This window comes from Sinocyclocheilus anshuiensis, unplaced genomic scaffold (assembly GCF_001515605.1).
Source record: "Sinocyclocheilus anshuiensis isolate Anshui unplaced genomic scaffold, SAMN03320099.WGS_v1.1 scaffold200, whole genome shotgun sequence".
NCBI classification, from domain to species: Eukaryota; Metazoa; Chordata; class Actinopteri; order Cypriniformes; family Cyprinidae; genus Sinocyclocheilus; species Sinocyclocheilus anshuiensis.
In genome coordinates this window covers 935,469-948,583 of record NW_015558595.1, presented here as the reverse complement: position 1 = coordinate 948,583, position 13,115 = coordinate 935,469, and the positions used below count along the sequence as shown (strand labels likewise).

The following is a 13,115-nucleotide window of genomic DNA, read 5'->3' as shown; positions in this document are numbered from 1 at the left end:
TCAATGAAGGACAGGGCCCGATTATCATCCATGTTCGCCTTCACTGATACGCACACTCTTGTGTCCTACTGTCCCAGAAAAAATAAAAATGTGCTGTTGATGAGCACTTTCCACAGAGATGCCAAAGTAAGCGACAAAGATCACAAGAAGCCAGAGATAATCCTAGACTACAACCAGACCAAAGGCGGAGTTGACAACCTTGACAAGGTATTTTACTACTTTGCATTACAGTGGTTATAGAAAAAAATCACCCCCCTTTAAATAATCACATTTTGTTGCGTTGCAGCCTTAAATGAAGACGGACACAGTTTTTGTGTTATCCAGCTGTATTTACTCAGTGTAACTGATAACATCCAAGTGAAAGATCATAACACCAACCTGTCAGAAATTGTTTTTATTTGTATTTAAAAACAGAATCACTGATTTGGAAAAAGGATCACCCCTTTGTGTCAGTATTTTGATGAACCACCTCTTGCTTTAATTACAGCCTTTAGTCTGTTGGGTTTTGTCTCTACTAAAGGCCGGGCACACCAAGCCGACTTCAAAGAACTAGCGGCGACGAAAGCCGATGGTGTTGTCGCCTCGCATCAGCAGCGTCAGACCAAAAAGCTGCGCTCGAACACACCGCACAGACTACAGCCGACGGCAAACTAACACGTGTGTTCTGCGCAGCAGCTATCAATAGTATACATTCGTCATTCAAAAGGAGAAACCGAAACAAAGATATACGAGATAAATGCAGATATACACTTTCGCTTTAATTCTCGGGCACTGACTCGTTCGCTAAACTGAACATCCAATCAGAGCTCTCACCTGCGCCGACGGTCCCGATGGCCCCGACGCCGATTCAACATGTTGAATCGGGCAAACTGCCGCCGACGTGAGCCCGACGAGAGCCTACAAGCGGAACACACCAAACAAACTAGCCCGACCGTTGCTCGCCGTCGGCCCGATGATGGCCAAGAGTCGACCGTCAGCTTGGTGTGTACCGGCCTTAAGGGAGCACAGTAGACAGGATGCAGACTGGATAAGGGTCATTGGTCAGGGAGTTGTTGACACTAGCGGAAGTAAGGTCAAGGAAACAACTGACTATATTATCAACACACTTAATGAAGGTGGAAAGGTGGATAGAAACTATATCCCCCATTAATAGACTAAAATAACCTTCCTCTTTCAGAGTTTCCCCGCTTAATAATTGGGAACCATGCTTATGTTACTCCAGCGAGGACTTTAGCTCGATCCGTCCCTCACTGATGTGTTTCTTTTGGCCTCTAATCTGATGTGAGATCATCGTAAGTTAGCTGGCTATTGAGACGTTAACCTCGCTCTAGCGCTAACTGATGCACTTCAGCCGTTGTGCCTTTGAACCAACCCCCTTCAAAGCCCTATCCCATCAGGAGAATGCAAATGTCATCATTATTTTCCTGGCTAGCTTTGAAACTCAAACCCCCTCATCTCTGACCTGCACATCAGAGCCCGGTGATGATGACAGTGAGAGATGGTGTCTGTTTGCTTTGCTTTAGAGTAGTGGAGCTACTCTCTGGGCATTTGAGCCAGACTGGGGGCTAGTTTCAGCCACTGGAGGCCAAAGTGTAAAGGAGGAGATGCTATCACACCAAGGAATGGAGCCAGAATGGTCATCAGGGACTTGAGTCCTGGATGGGTACGAGAAGGCCAGGAGGACCATGTTTGTGCAGGCTTAAGTCTGAAGAGTAGAGAAAAGGGTCAGGCTTTGCACTGTGACTAGCGATAGCCTCTAAAGAAATACTATATCAGGAACTGATTGAGCTCCTAATGCCTCTTGAAGGACAAAGGGTTTGGCAATGCTGAAATGTAGCCAAGGCCTTTCTAGATGAATAAAAGATGGTAGCACTCAAGCAGGTTCTGACTGAAATTCTAGCCTGAAAACTGTTTTCAATTCTTGCCACTTTCGTTTACAGCAATAAAAGTAGCCAGGAGTGGAAACAATGTGGAGAAAAAGGCCATAATGCCAACGTGGCCTAAAAACTTTTCATCCCAAAAAGTAATAATAATTATATCTCTGAGTACACTAAACCATTTAGTGTCTATTTTGTGAAGGCATCTACAGAATGACAATGATGTAGATGTCCTAGAGCATTGAAGGGTTTGGATTAGCTATGGTAGCTGTTAATATCTTGTCTGTTTCCTGATTGTACATATGCCGAATGACCTTGTTTCCACTTCATCATGGCAAATTGGGGCAGAGCTATATTTTACTCATAGCGGGATTTGACCTTTGACCTTACGGGTGAACAAGGTCACAACCCAGGTGGGGCATTGTCATCACTGCCATGCCGTGGCAACTTAACCTCCAATTGGCCGGTTGGATTTCCAGGTGTGAACAGAGCTAATATATGAGTTGTCCGTCATGCTAAATTAACTTTTCTCTGAAATCGGCTCCATCAGGTTGGAGCTTGGAACCTCCAGATGATGAGTTTGACCTGATGAGGAGTTCAGAGTTCAGCTTCACTCACTGTCCATTTATAGCTGTGTGCGTCATCAGTGATGTGGTCTGACAACATCCGTGAATCATTATTAACCAAGTACTGCAAAGTTAGAATATCGAATCACATCGAATGAGACACAAATATTATGATTGAAGAACAGAGACTACTTGAAAACTTGAAAAGTGAAAAGGTCCAAGTGTAGTAAGAAGGGCTTTAGATGGTAATCAACATGACATTTCAAGCATTTTTGTAATAAGATAACTTCTTTGTTTTGAAATTAAATAATAGATTCATACTTTTTGCATCATCACAAATATCACAAGTGATATTTAACTTTTGCTTAAACCTTATTAGGACCAAAAATGTTGGTTGTCATGGAAATTTATTTTTGAAAACGGTATATAATGCATAAAAATGTGTTTATTTTTGTTTAGTAATTTGTTTAGTAATTTATTTCACATTTAAAATATCTGTACTCTGAAATCTACAATCAACACCTAGAAGATAAAAGTACCCTAATTGAAGAAAGACCCCTAAATTTCCACGTTAGTTACAACATGTGTATGACCCTCACTGGAGGTATTGTCATGAGTATTTATATCTTGACTGCAACACAGCAAAAGGACACTAGCCCTATTATAAGACACTAGCATATTATAAGTGTTACATAATGGAAAGTTGCCATAAAACACAACGGTGCAAGTACAAATTATAGCAATGCTAATGCCAGATCCTAAATCAGATAAAGATTTTATGGGTTTATATAAAGGTGCTGTTTTTATCAGCTTAAAAAACACTCATCTGTTAGTCATCTATTTTACATTTATATGGATTGTGTTTAAGACAAACTTTCTACGAACTGTAATTAATACAGTTTAGAACACAGAACTAATAATTTTGCACTTTGTAGTGCACCTTCAAAGTGAGAACAGTTTTTAATTACTGTCAGTATTTTCATAAATGTAGCATATTAATATGTTGTAAGGGCATATGAGCATTTCAAAACGTGAGGTACCCTCAGCCTGGGATGCAGGTCAGATCGACTCTCATCTCTGCCACGAATGTAGATGAGCTCTCTAACGACACGTCCCTAGAGCTTTACGCCCCTTGGCAGGATATCCCATGATTCTCTCTGACAGCTGAAGCACCAGCTCCTTGACACGTGGAGAGATTTATCAGCAGAGGCGTGACACTCTGGAGTCCTCTGGAGAGACACAGATGAGAATGAAGGAACAAACAGTGTTCTCTATTCACTGCTAATCAAACGTAACCTTTAAGTCTATGCTAATCACTTCACTGAATGGCTACACTTCCTGCTGCACAAAATTATGTTTTATTAACAAAGTTCGGGAGGAGCACGTTCAGATAATTAACCTAATTAACATGAGAGAAGCACATTCAGTAATCAACTCAATTAACAAGATAAGAGGTGTATATACACAGCACTGTTCCTTGACAGTTTTCTACACTCAAAAAAAAGCTTTGGGTCAAATATGGTCTAACCCAAGTGCGGGGTTAAAAATGTAATTAAAAAATGTAACCCAACAGTTGAGCTCAGAGCCCTCCCCCTCGGACAGCACGCCAAATACGCAAAACCTCTGCTCTATTTATTATATGTAAGTGTGAACTCGTGATTTGGATGTTAAAATGCTTTAATGTGCAGAGATGACTATTAATTGGAGCATTTGTATTAATGAGATGAATGCCAACACAATCATATTTATTCTCTGGATTTTGTTTGAGACCTGAATTGTTGGGGGAAACAAGTTGAAACGCGGAAACTATGGATTCAACACGTACAGTCGATGACAGTTATTTTATGTTTCATGAAAGTACATATTAGCCTAATATTTATGATAACTGCATTATTTTTTGTAATGACAAATGTCTCAACAATTGATTGAGCAGTTTAATATGAACTTTGATCAGCAAAAGTGGCAAGAAAGTGGGCAGCATCATGTGACTTTCTCATCACCACCTGTTTTTGGTGGTTATCAGTATTACAATGTTTCGAAACTACTTCAAAAATACTGCAATATGCTGGTTTATTAACATTACATCAGTTAATGAAATACGTTTTTTTATTGTGAATTTAAGTTAAGTCTGTAAAACCTAAAATGTTGCCATTATATATTTAACGGTGAAGTTCTGGCAACCACAGCTGCTGGTATTTTACCGTAAATGTCACAGATTTTTTTACAGTGTACTTTAAGGGGTTAGTTTATCGAAAATGGAAATTCTGTCATCATTTACTCACCCTCATGTTATTGAGCTCAACACTAATGTGGAAGAATCAACTGCAGGAAGACATGACGTTGATTTCCCAGTTATATGGAATGCAGTGGGTGTCCAAATGAAGAAACCCAAGGCCATCAGGTGCTTCAGCCAACAATACTTTTCTGGTTGCTACAAGAGGAAAAAGAGTGTGATGCATGATGACCTCCATCACTTTCCAAATGCATCTGAGGAAGCAACCCAGAGACGCCATGAGAAAATGAAGAAACAGATGACTGCATCGGAGGCATCCTTTCGGAACCTACTAAGTGCATTTCTGGAAGGCACTTGAGAGTTTTCATATATTTGTTCTGTGGAGGTGTGCCCTAAATAGGACCTGGTTTCCATTTCATGTTCAGCAGTTCTATCTTAATCTGTGGTTTTGTTTCTATATTTAATTATGATCATACGTTTTAAGACACATTTTTTTAAGGTGAATTTGTGTCAACAACACAATTTAACAGGATATTTTTTTACAATGATATACTTTGCTACAATTGTTTTAGATTTCAGATAGATAGATAGATATTAAAAAAGAAAAAAAGAATAAAACAAAAGCACTATCCAACAGTCAAATACACAGATATGCCTCAAAATAGGTAGTTCTAAGAAATATGTGGAAAGCTGCCAATGTGGGATTATATGTTCTCATCCATCAGTCGTGGGCATCCGTGGGGAAGTGCTTGGCATATATTTTAGTGCCCTTCATTTATGCTCATATTGTGCAATGTGAATGCTGCTACACTGATTTTCACACAGAAATGCCCATTCTTAGGTTTTGGAGATCATACATTCCTCTCCATATGCACTTCATTCTCTCAAAGGCTTTTTCAACTTCTACTTTATTTTTGCATTTGCTAGATTCATTAGTGCAGTGAAGTAAAGCGATAAGAAGAAGAAAGGGAAACGGGACCCCAAACTGGGACCCAAACTCATGTCACTCAAGGCACTGTTGTATCATATATTGGCACACTGTCCACAAATATGGCTCCAGTGATGCAAGTGATCTTTAATATCTTTCCACACTTATACTAGGTAAACAAGTCCCTTGCATAGTAAATCCATGACATCAATTAAGCCAGTAGAAGAAGCTTAAAAAAAAAAAGAACAGGTTTTAACTGGATCTATTCACAGGAAACTAATAAAGCCCAAATATATCCCACATCCTAACCAGCAATAAACAAAAGGAAACAGCCCATATCACACTACACGGAAAAATTCACAGAATGCAAGATATGTTTACTGCAACACATTTTATGTGACTAGCCTTTTACAACAATGGGATGTGGTTTACAAGAATGGATATGACTGAATTAAGATGACTTTACTTTGGATTGCCTATTAAAAACAATGCAAAAATGTTTTTAGGTAACCTAAAATGTGCTTTAGCAATATAAAAATTAACTGGTTTCATTTAAGTCAAAAAATATTATTTTATATTAAAATGTTTTATAGGAAAATGTTATTAAATGTGAATTTAAAAGGAAGCAATATTGGTATATACTTGGCATATAATACTCTTTAATTTTACTCAGCTTCTGTTGGTCATATTAATTGTTTTAAAACTATAAATAGAGATGAAAATGACATTTTAAAAACCAAGCATGTTATATCTAGTAAATTAGGTATTATTTATTCACTTTTCAGACTGTGTTGAATAACAAAGGGACAGATCCAGCCAAGGACATGCCAGCAAAAACTGGGACATCTGGTCTCCCTAAATGAAACAAACCCTTTGCAATAGCCCAAAGGGCCTGGTAACATTTTAACTTCATTCAGAATCACTTTCTCACAGTTTTATTTGTACCTGTTTGTTCATCTGATTCAAATAATACCTTTAAATGTGGAAAAGCAATGAAACGCATTCATCACTCTTGGGCACATGGTCTCTATGGCTAATCCCTTGAGATCAAGTGAACATGCGTGGGCTGCTCTTCCTATGAAAAGCCTTGTAAAAGAAAACTATGTTCCTTCCCTGAGTGCTGAATGACCAGCTGATGGACTTTTGGACACTGGCAATGAAGTCGTGCTGGTTAGATATGCTCTGTAAAGCTTGACTGAAGACAGCAGTCGGGTTGTTGGAAATGGTACAGATATAGCAATTCTTATAATATTAATGCAAATTCGTTTGCACATGTTTGGGAATAAAAATACTGCTTAAGTGTTTACATAAGTAGCATTTGCATATCATAAAGTGGTACACAGTATAGATATCAGTGACATTGCAGAAGATCATAACCTCTGTCACAAACTGAGATTTATGACACAGCATTCAGTCTATAGGCCATAACCTTTCAACAAGATAGCGAGAGATGTGTCCACTACGGGAGACGGCACCTGAATGATTTAACCCTTTGCATTGCACAAGATCATGAAACGAGTTGACGTTTTCAGCACTTACTTAGAGATAGACAACTACACTAAACCATTATAGGCTGTTTATCTTATTCCCTTGATGTGAATACAATATGATCAATGCAAAGTGATCAAGTGGATCAAAATCAAGTATAAAGCATATGAGGTGTTTATTTTTGCCTTATCATCCCATTTGCTCTGTTTGTACATTTAAGAACTATATACAGTATTCTACACTGAAATGATCTGCCTGAGAGCAATATGAGCCATCAAGAACTCGTACACTTCAATAAAGCATCTCACATTGATCTTGTACAAAAATGTCAGAGGGCACATAACACTTCGGAAAGGACTTTCATGTGTTTATGGATTTAAGATAAATGGTTCTTAGCTATTTTTACTTCACATGTGTGAGCTTTTCAAAAGCCATTTTGCCTGCACACATTCCAGGCTATTTTTATGGGGCATGAAAGCAAGACTCTTTTTCAGTGTCCAGTATTTCTGTGTGTGTTTCAGAAACTAAGATCATTTTCATGAAGTCAGTCCATAATGCAATTTACAGTATAAATGCCCTCTGGTCATGTCCGGTGGTTTATTTTTCTTGGTAAGTTACTTATAAATCAAATCATTGTCACTAGATTTATTGTCACATATACAAGATTGAACCAGTCCACCAACATTGCAGTCATGTACTGACAGAAGAACATTAGAGCAATTATAAATGTGTTCCTGTAGAACAAACAGTTGAGCATTAAGCTAGCAACACCAATCTTATGGGTTTGATTCCCAGGAAATGCATGACCTGAAGAAATATATATATTTATTGTTAATGGTTTCTTAAGTTCCTTTTGATGAAAATGTGTTTCAAATGCATAAAAATGTACAGAATACACTATATATTTTAGATATTATATGCAATAAATTCACACATTAATATATAATATACACATGTAATATGTATGTGGAAAGCACTTTATAATAAAATAAGTTGTAAATATGATACTATATAGGGGAGGCTAGTTCTTGCACTTTTTACACTGAATATTTCTCAAGGTGGATTTATTTTGAAAGTCAATAGCCAAATACTTTTTTATGTGCTACAACAAAAAAAAGCATATTGACAGTCTTGGGGCATGTTGTCACATAATGTTGGCAACCAACCAGTTGACGGTAGCCATTGACTTACACAGTATGGGAAAAAAAATACTATGTAAGTCTACCAGCATGGCTACCAGCATCTGTTTGGTTCTGTTTGTGCTCAACCAGAAACTCATACAGGTTTGGAATAACTTGAGGGTGAGTAAATGATGACAGAATTTTCATTTTTGGGTAAACTATCCCTATTGTATATAATATACAAATAATGTGTAAAATTGAAAAAATGTATGTGCAGAGTGCTTTAAAATACACTGTGAAAAGTGGTCATCAGCAATTGTTACCTTGAAGAGTTATTTTTACCTGATTTAACCCATACAACTTAGCTTTTCTGGCATAAATTAATGTATTTGGGTTGTTTCAATGATGTTAAGTATAATTATTGACGGGAAAAAATACAGCTTATATAGATCATACCATTTTTAAGATATTTAACTTTACAAAAGATACATAGATAGATAGATAGATAGACAGACAGATAGATAGATAGATAGATAAATAGATAGACAAACAAACTGTTGAACACATATACCATTATTACCCAGGAAAAACGATTCAGTTCACTGGACACATGCTGACAAAAGTGATGCATGCTGTCACATAATATAAAATATTTTATCGCAATGGAAACCTAAAATTTTTGTCACTGGACGTTTGACTCAACTCTTTTGTATTTGCAGACATATAGACCATTGTCCCTATACGACAACTAGCACCGGTGTCCCCTAGCCATTTCTAGAACTACCTGTATGTATAAACTACTTGTGGGTATTATAATAAGTAGTTATAGCAACATATACATTGTGTAGCATGTACTCATTAATGTAAAGTGTCCCCTTTATATTTCACTCGGACTCCACGTAGTCCTGAAGGCCTATTGAAATGAGTCTGAAGCCCTGCAACAGCTAAGCGCTGGATAGAATTTCACATTCTATATTTAAGCCTCCTGACTTGTGTCACAGGGCTATTTAAATGCCAACAGTCGTACTGTCAAAACAGCCTACATCAACATGATGGACCTGTTTGAGACCAACACTTATTTTTTCAACGATTTACGTTATCTCGAGGCGGACCATGGGACCTTGGATATGCCTGGAGTGTCCCCACTCTATGAGGGGAACGACAGCCCTCTGTCCCCGGGACAGGATCCGGTCCCGTCTGAGACCGGGTGCGAGAGCAGCGGGGAGGAACACGTCCTCGCGCCGCCGGGGCTCCAGCCTCACTGCGAGGGGCAGTGTCTTATGTGGGCTTGTAAGATCTGTAAAAGAAAATCCGCGCCGACCGACCGGCGAAAGGCCGCCACTCTGAGAGAAAGAAGGCGGCTTAAAAAGATCAACGATGCGTTTGACGCGTTAAAGAAAAAGACGGTGCCCAATCCGAACCAGAGGCTGCCCAAAGTGGAGATTTTACGCTGCGCAATAAACTACATCGAGAAACTGCAGGACCTGTTGCATACGCTGGATGAGCAAGAACAGAGCTCTGACAGTGACCCTTACACATACAACGCGAAAGAAAACCATGTAAGAACATATCCGAGCCAAAAACCGATCCATGCGCTCTGACAGCAGCTGGATCCACGTGGTGACACATGTCTTACTGCAACTAATGATTATTGATATTATGTGCTCAAATTAAACTAAGAGCAGTATTAATGCTTTCCATCATGATTGCCTGTTCAGGTGGCTCCCAATGAGTATCACTGGAAAAAGACCCGCCAGAACTGGCAAGGGATTCCAGATCATTCCAACTCCCAGATGGCCGGTCACCCAGAAGGTTGGTACAGAGAAACAGAGTTTTAGGTTTTAACATAGAGACACATTAAGGCTTTTAATCATTAAGGTCTGTAAATGCTTACTGTTAATGTTTCATGCGTTCGAGATGTGCGTAATGGTCTGCGCGTAGTTGCCTGTGTGCTCTTACTGGAGCGTAATTTTGCATGATTGTGCCTTACAGAGACAAAACGCAGCTACTACACTATGATCTGCCCAGTGAAAAGCTCGTGTTGGCTTAACCTTGAAAACTGCTATTAAATAATCCAATTTGAATCAGAAACTATAATTGCAGTGTCTATGGTTTCCAGATTTCTCATTTCCAGTGTCGGTGTAGTACGTTTGACTGAAATTATAGGGCAGAATTGTCTGTGCATAGTTATATTTGTGTATTTCCTTTTGCATACTTGACTTTTCGTAAGTGTCTGCGTTTAATTCTCTGTGCGACATTTTCCGTACATAATTCATTGTGTGTAACTGCCATTTGTGTATCCCGTAAATCTCGCTGCATGCGTAAATTTTATTGCGTAGGCCTAAGTCTCTATGCACAATGCCCTGTAATTCCCCACGTGTGTTTCTTGATGCAAACTGATCCATGCGAACTTATCTGTGCGTGATGTGTGTTCCAGAAGCCGCAGTGGAGTCTTCAACGTCCAGCAGCCTTCGTCGCCTCTCCTCGATTGTTGACAGCATTTCCGCTGAAGAGACGAAAGCTCGCTGTCCGAACCAGATCTCAGAAAAGTGAAGCTCGAGCATCCACCTCATATTTCCTACGTATATTTATTTCCATGAGCTAGTGTGAATGTTCTAAATGTAATAGGCAACACTTTGCAATAACGTTTGTTAAGAAGTCATTAACAACCATGCTTAAATAATGCATAACAAATCATGTTCAATTTAACAAATTAATATATATGAAAATATATGTTCATAACAACATTTCTATATATTTATAGCATTTCTTGGCTTTCTAACTGTAACTATGTGATCTGTTAAGCATTGTATTATTAAATAATGTATTTATTACATTGCAACTATTATTATGAAGTGTTCCAAGTGATATTTAGATTTTTTTTTTCATAAATGACCATTCAGTGTAGTTGTTGCAGGTAATTCCAGGTTAATTTCAGGGTCATTAATATCAGCAAAATTATTCCTGTCAATTTATGTAGTCTTCCTAAAATGTACATATTTTGTAATATATTGCTGTTACTTAAATTATTTTATAAATTAGCAAGAAAAATAGAGCACTTGATCACTACCGGATATCTTTCCAACATTAAACATTAAAAATGTCAAAGATGTACTCTGTATTTTTATTTACTTTTTATTTTATTTTTATTCAGCTTATTTTAACATTTTAATTGTCATTTATTTGTTTTTACAGTTTTTATTATTTTAAGATTTTGAAGGATTTTACTGGTGATTTTAAGGTTTTGATATGCCTGCATCTTGTGATGTCAAAATATACTTGCCTATTGTCTCATAAAATGTAATAATGGCATTAAACAATGAATACATTCAACCTTATTAAGGTTTAAATTAATTTAGCATCTATGTAAAATCATCATACTCGTTCGGTTGAATCTATTTGAGTTGTAACATTAACCTAAAGGTCCCAAGCTGAAGGTAACAGGCATGTATGGCTCGCAAGGATGGCCAGCCACCAAATGTCCTCATTAAACCCATTGAATTAAGAGCCCTCTGTATTCCACCACCAGCCTTGACCAGTCAAGCCAGCAGCTCTCCCAGATTTACGAGTATTAAGGGAGTGTAAAGTATGACTGGCCCTGAAATAGACCTGGCCTTGCCTGTTAGTTCCAGCTGGAAGGGCAGGATTCAGGATTGGCTGCAATGAAACCTGCCGTATCTGTCTCATGATCACAAGTAGAAGGTTGGTCAGGGGAAAATATTGCAAAGCTGTAAGCAACATGACAGCTATCATAATGTTACAGGCTGTGAGGGTTTTCCCCTTGAATGAAGCGTTGGGTTGCATCGCATTTAGTGGTCAGGTTTAATTTGCGAGTGTGAATGCGTGTGAGCTTGGCAATTATCCATCGGTAGAGCTGATTTGTTGGTGTTCTCAAGTTCCTCTGCAGCATTTCCATCTTGCACAGCGTGCTGTCTGTCAGTACCGGCTCTCTGATCTTTCCGTGTAACACACTACCACCTTTGACCTCATCACAGACACAAGTTAACTTACGTACTCAAACTCTCAAATGACTCGGAATGAGCAGTGACCTGCACAGCACACATCTGCATGGGAAACAAGGCTGTAAGGGGGAAATTCATATTTCATGAAATCCTCCAGAAATAAGAAAAAAATGCAATTTTATTATGTTAGCATTTTTTATAAAATGTGATTATAGATGTAAAACGTAATAACATACTGTATATATTCTTGTCTTTTTCACAATGTCTTTTATTTTGCTTTGAATACTATGTTGATTAAAAGCTCACCATAAAACTAGAGCCTATTGGCCTGAAGTGTGATTGTTTATTTGATGTGTAGTGTGATTGGTGGATGCTATACCATTTGACTTTCCTATTGGTTAATTGTACATTTGAATTTGTAATGTTTGTATTTAAGCCTTTTGCACTTGCAATCATTTAGCCCTGATGAAGGCATGTGTGCCGAAAAGCATTGGCGAAATAAACAGTATTATTTTGTTTCTGTTCCACTTTCTGATTATTTTGACTTCTGTATTTCACAGCTGCTGCTGGTACTCAGACTCAGAATTAACATGAAATATTGAATATGTAAATATATAAAAAAACATTTTAAAACGCTGTTAAAAATGTAAGATTTCTAAATGTTTTTGAAAGAAGAAGACGAAAACACACTTGGAGTAATTGTCTGATAAGTTATATGGTATTAAGAGCAGGGCACTTCAAAGAGATTCATAGCTCTTCTCTTAGTGAGCCAGACTGTAACCAGATATCTCTGTCTACAGTGTTGTTTTAATAGGATCTCAGCTGTAGAGATGGTGTGATTTTATTATTTTTTTTTATTATTAGTCATGATGCCTGCCTTTAGCAGATTCATTGCTTGATTTGCATATGAACATACTCTGAAGTACATAACACCTACAAA

General features: G+C 38.0%; 1 protein-coding gene across 1 annotated transcript; it reads left to right on the top strand.

Moving 5' to 3' along the window:
- Nucleotides 1-9,239: 9,239 nt before the first annotated feature.
- myf6 (myogenic factor 6) lies at nt 9,240-10,941 on the top strand. Its single transcript, XM_016475759.1, has 3 exons — nt 9,240-9,772; nt 9,932-10,025; nt 10,651-10,941. Exons 1-3 carry the CDS (start codon nt 9,263-9,265, stop codon nt 10,764-10,766), a joined length of 720 nt encoding a protein of 239 aa, XP_016331245.1. The 5' UTR covers nt 9,240-9,262; the 3' UTR covers nt 10,767-10,941.
- Nucleotides 10,942-13,115: the final 2,174 nt, after the last annotated feature.

Excerpts from the sequence above, each read along its gene's own strand:
- myf6 (XM_016475759.1), top strand. The coding sequence starts at position 9,263 with ATGATGGACCTGTTTGAGACCAACACTTATTTTTTCAACGATTTACGT. Across the intron at positions 9,773-9,931 it reads ACAACGCGAAAGAAAACCAT|GTGGCTCCCAATGAGTATCA; the intron begins GTAAGAACATAT and ends TTGCCTGTTCAG. Across the intron at positions 10,026-10,650 it reads GATGGCCGGTCACCCAGAAG|AAGCCGCAGTGGAGTCTTCA; the intron begins GTTGGTACAGAG and ends TGTGTGTTCCAG.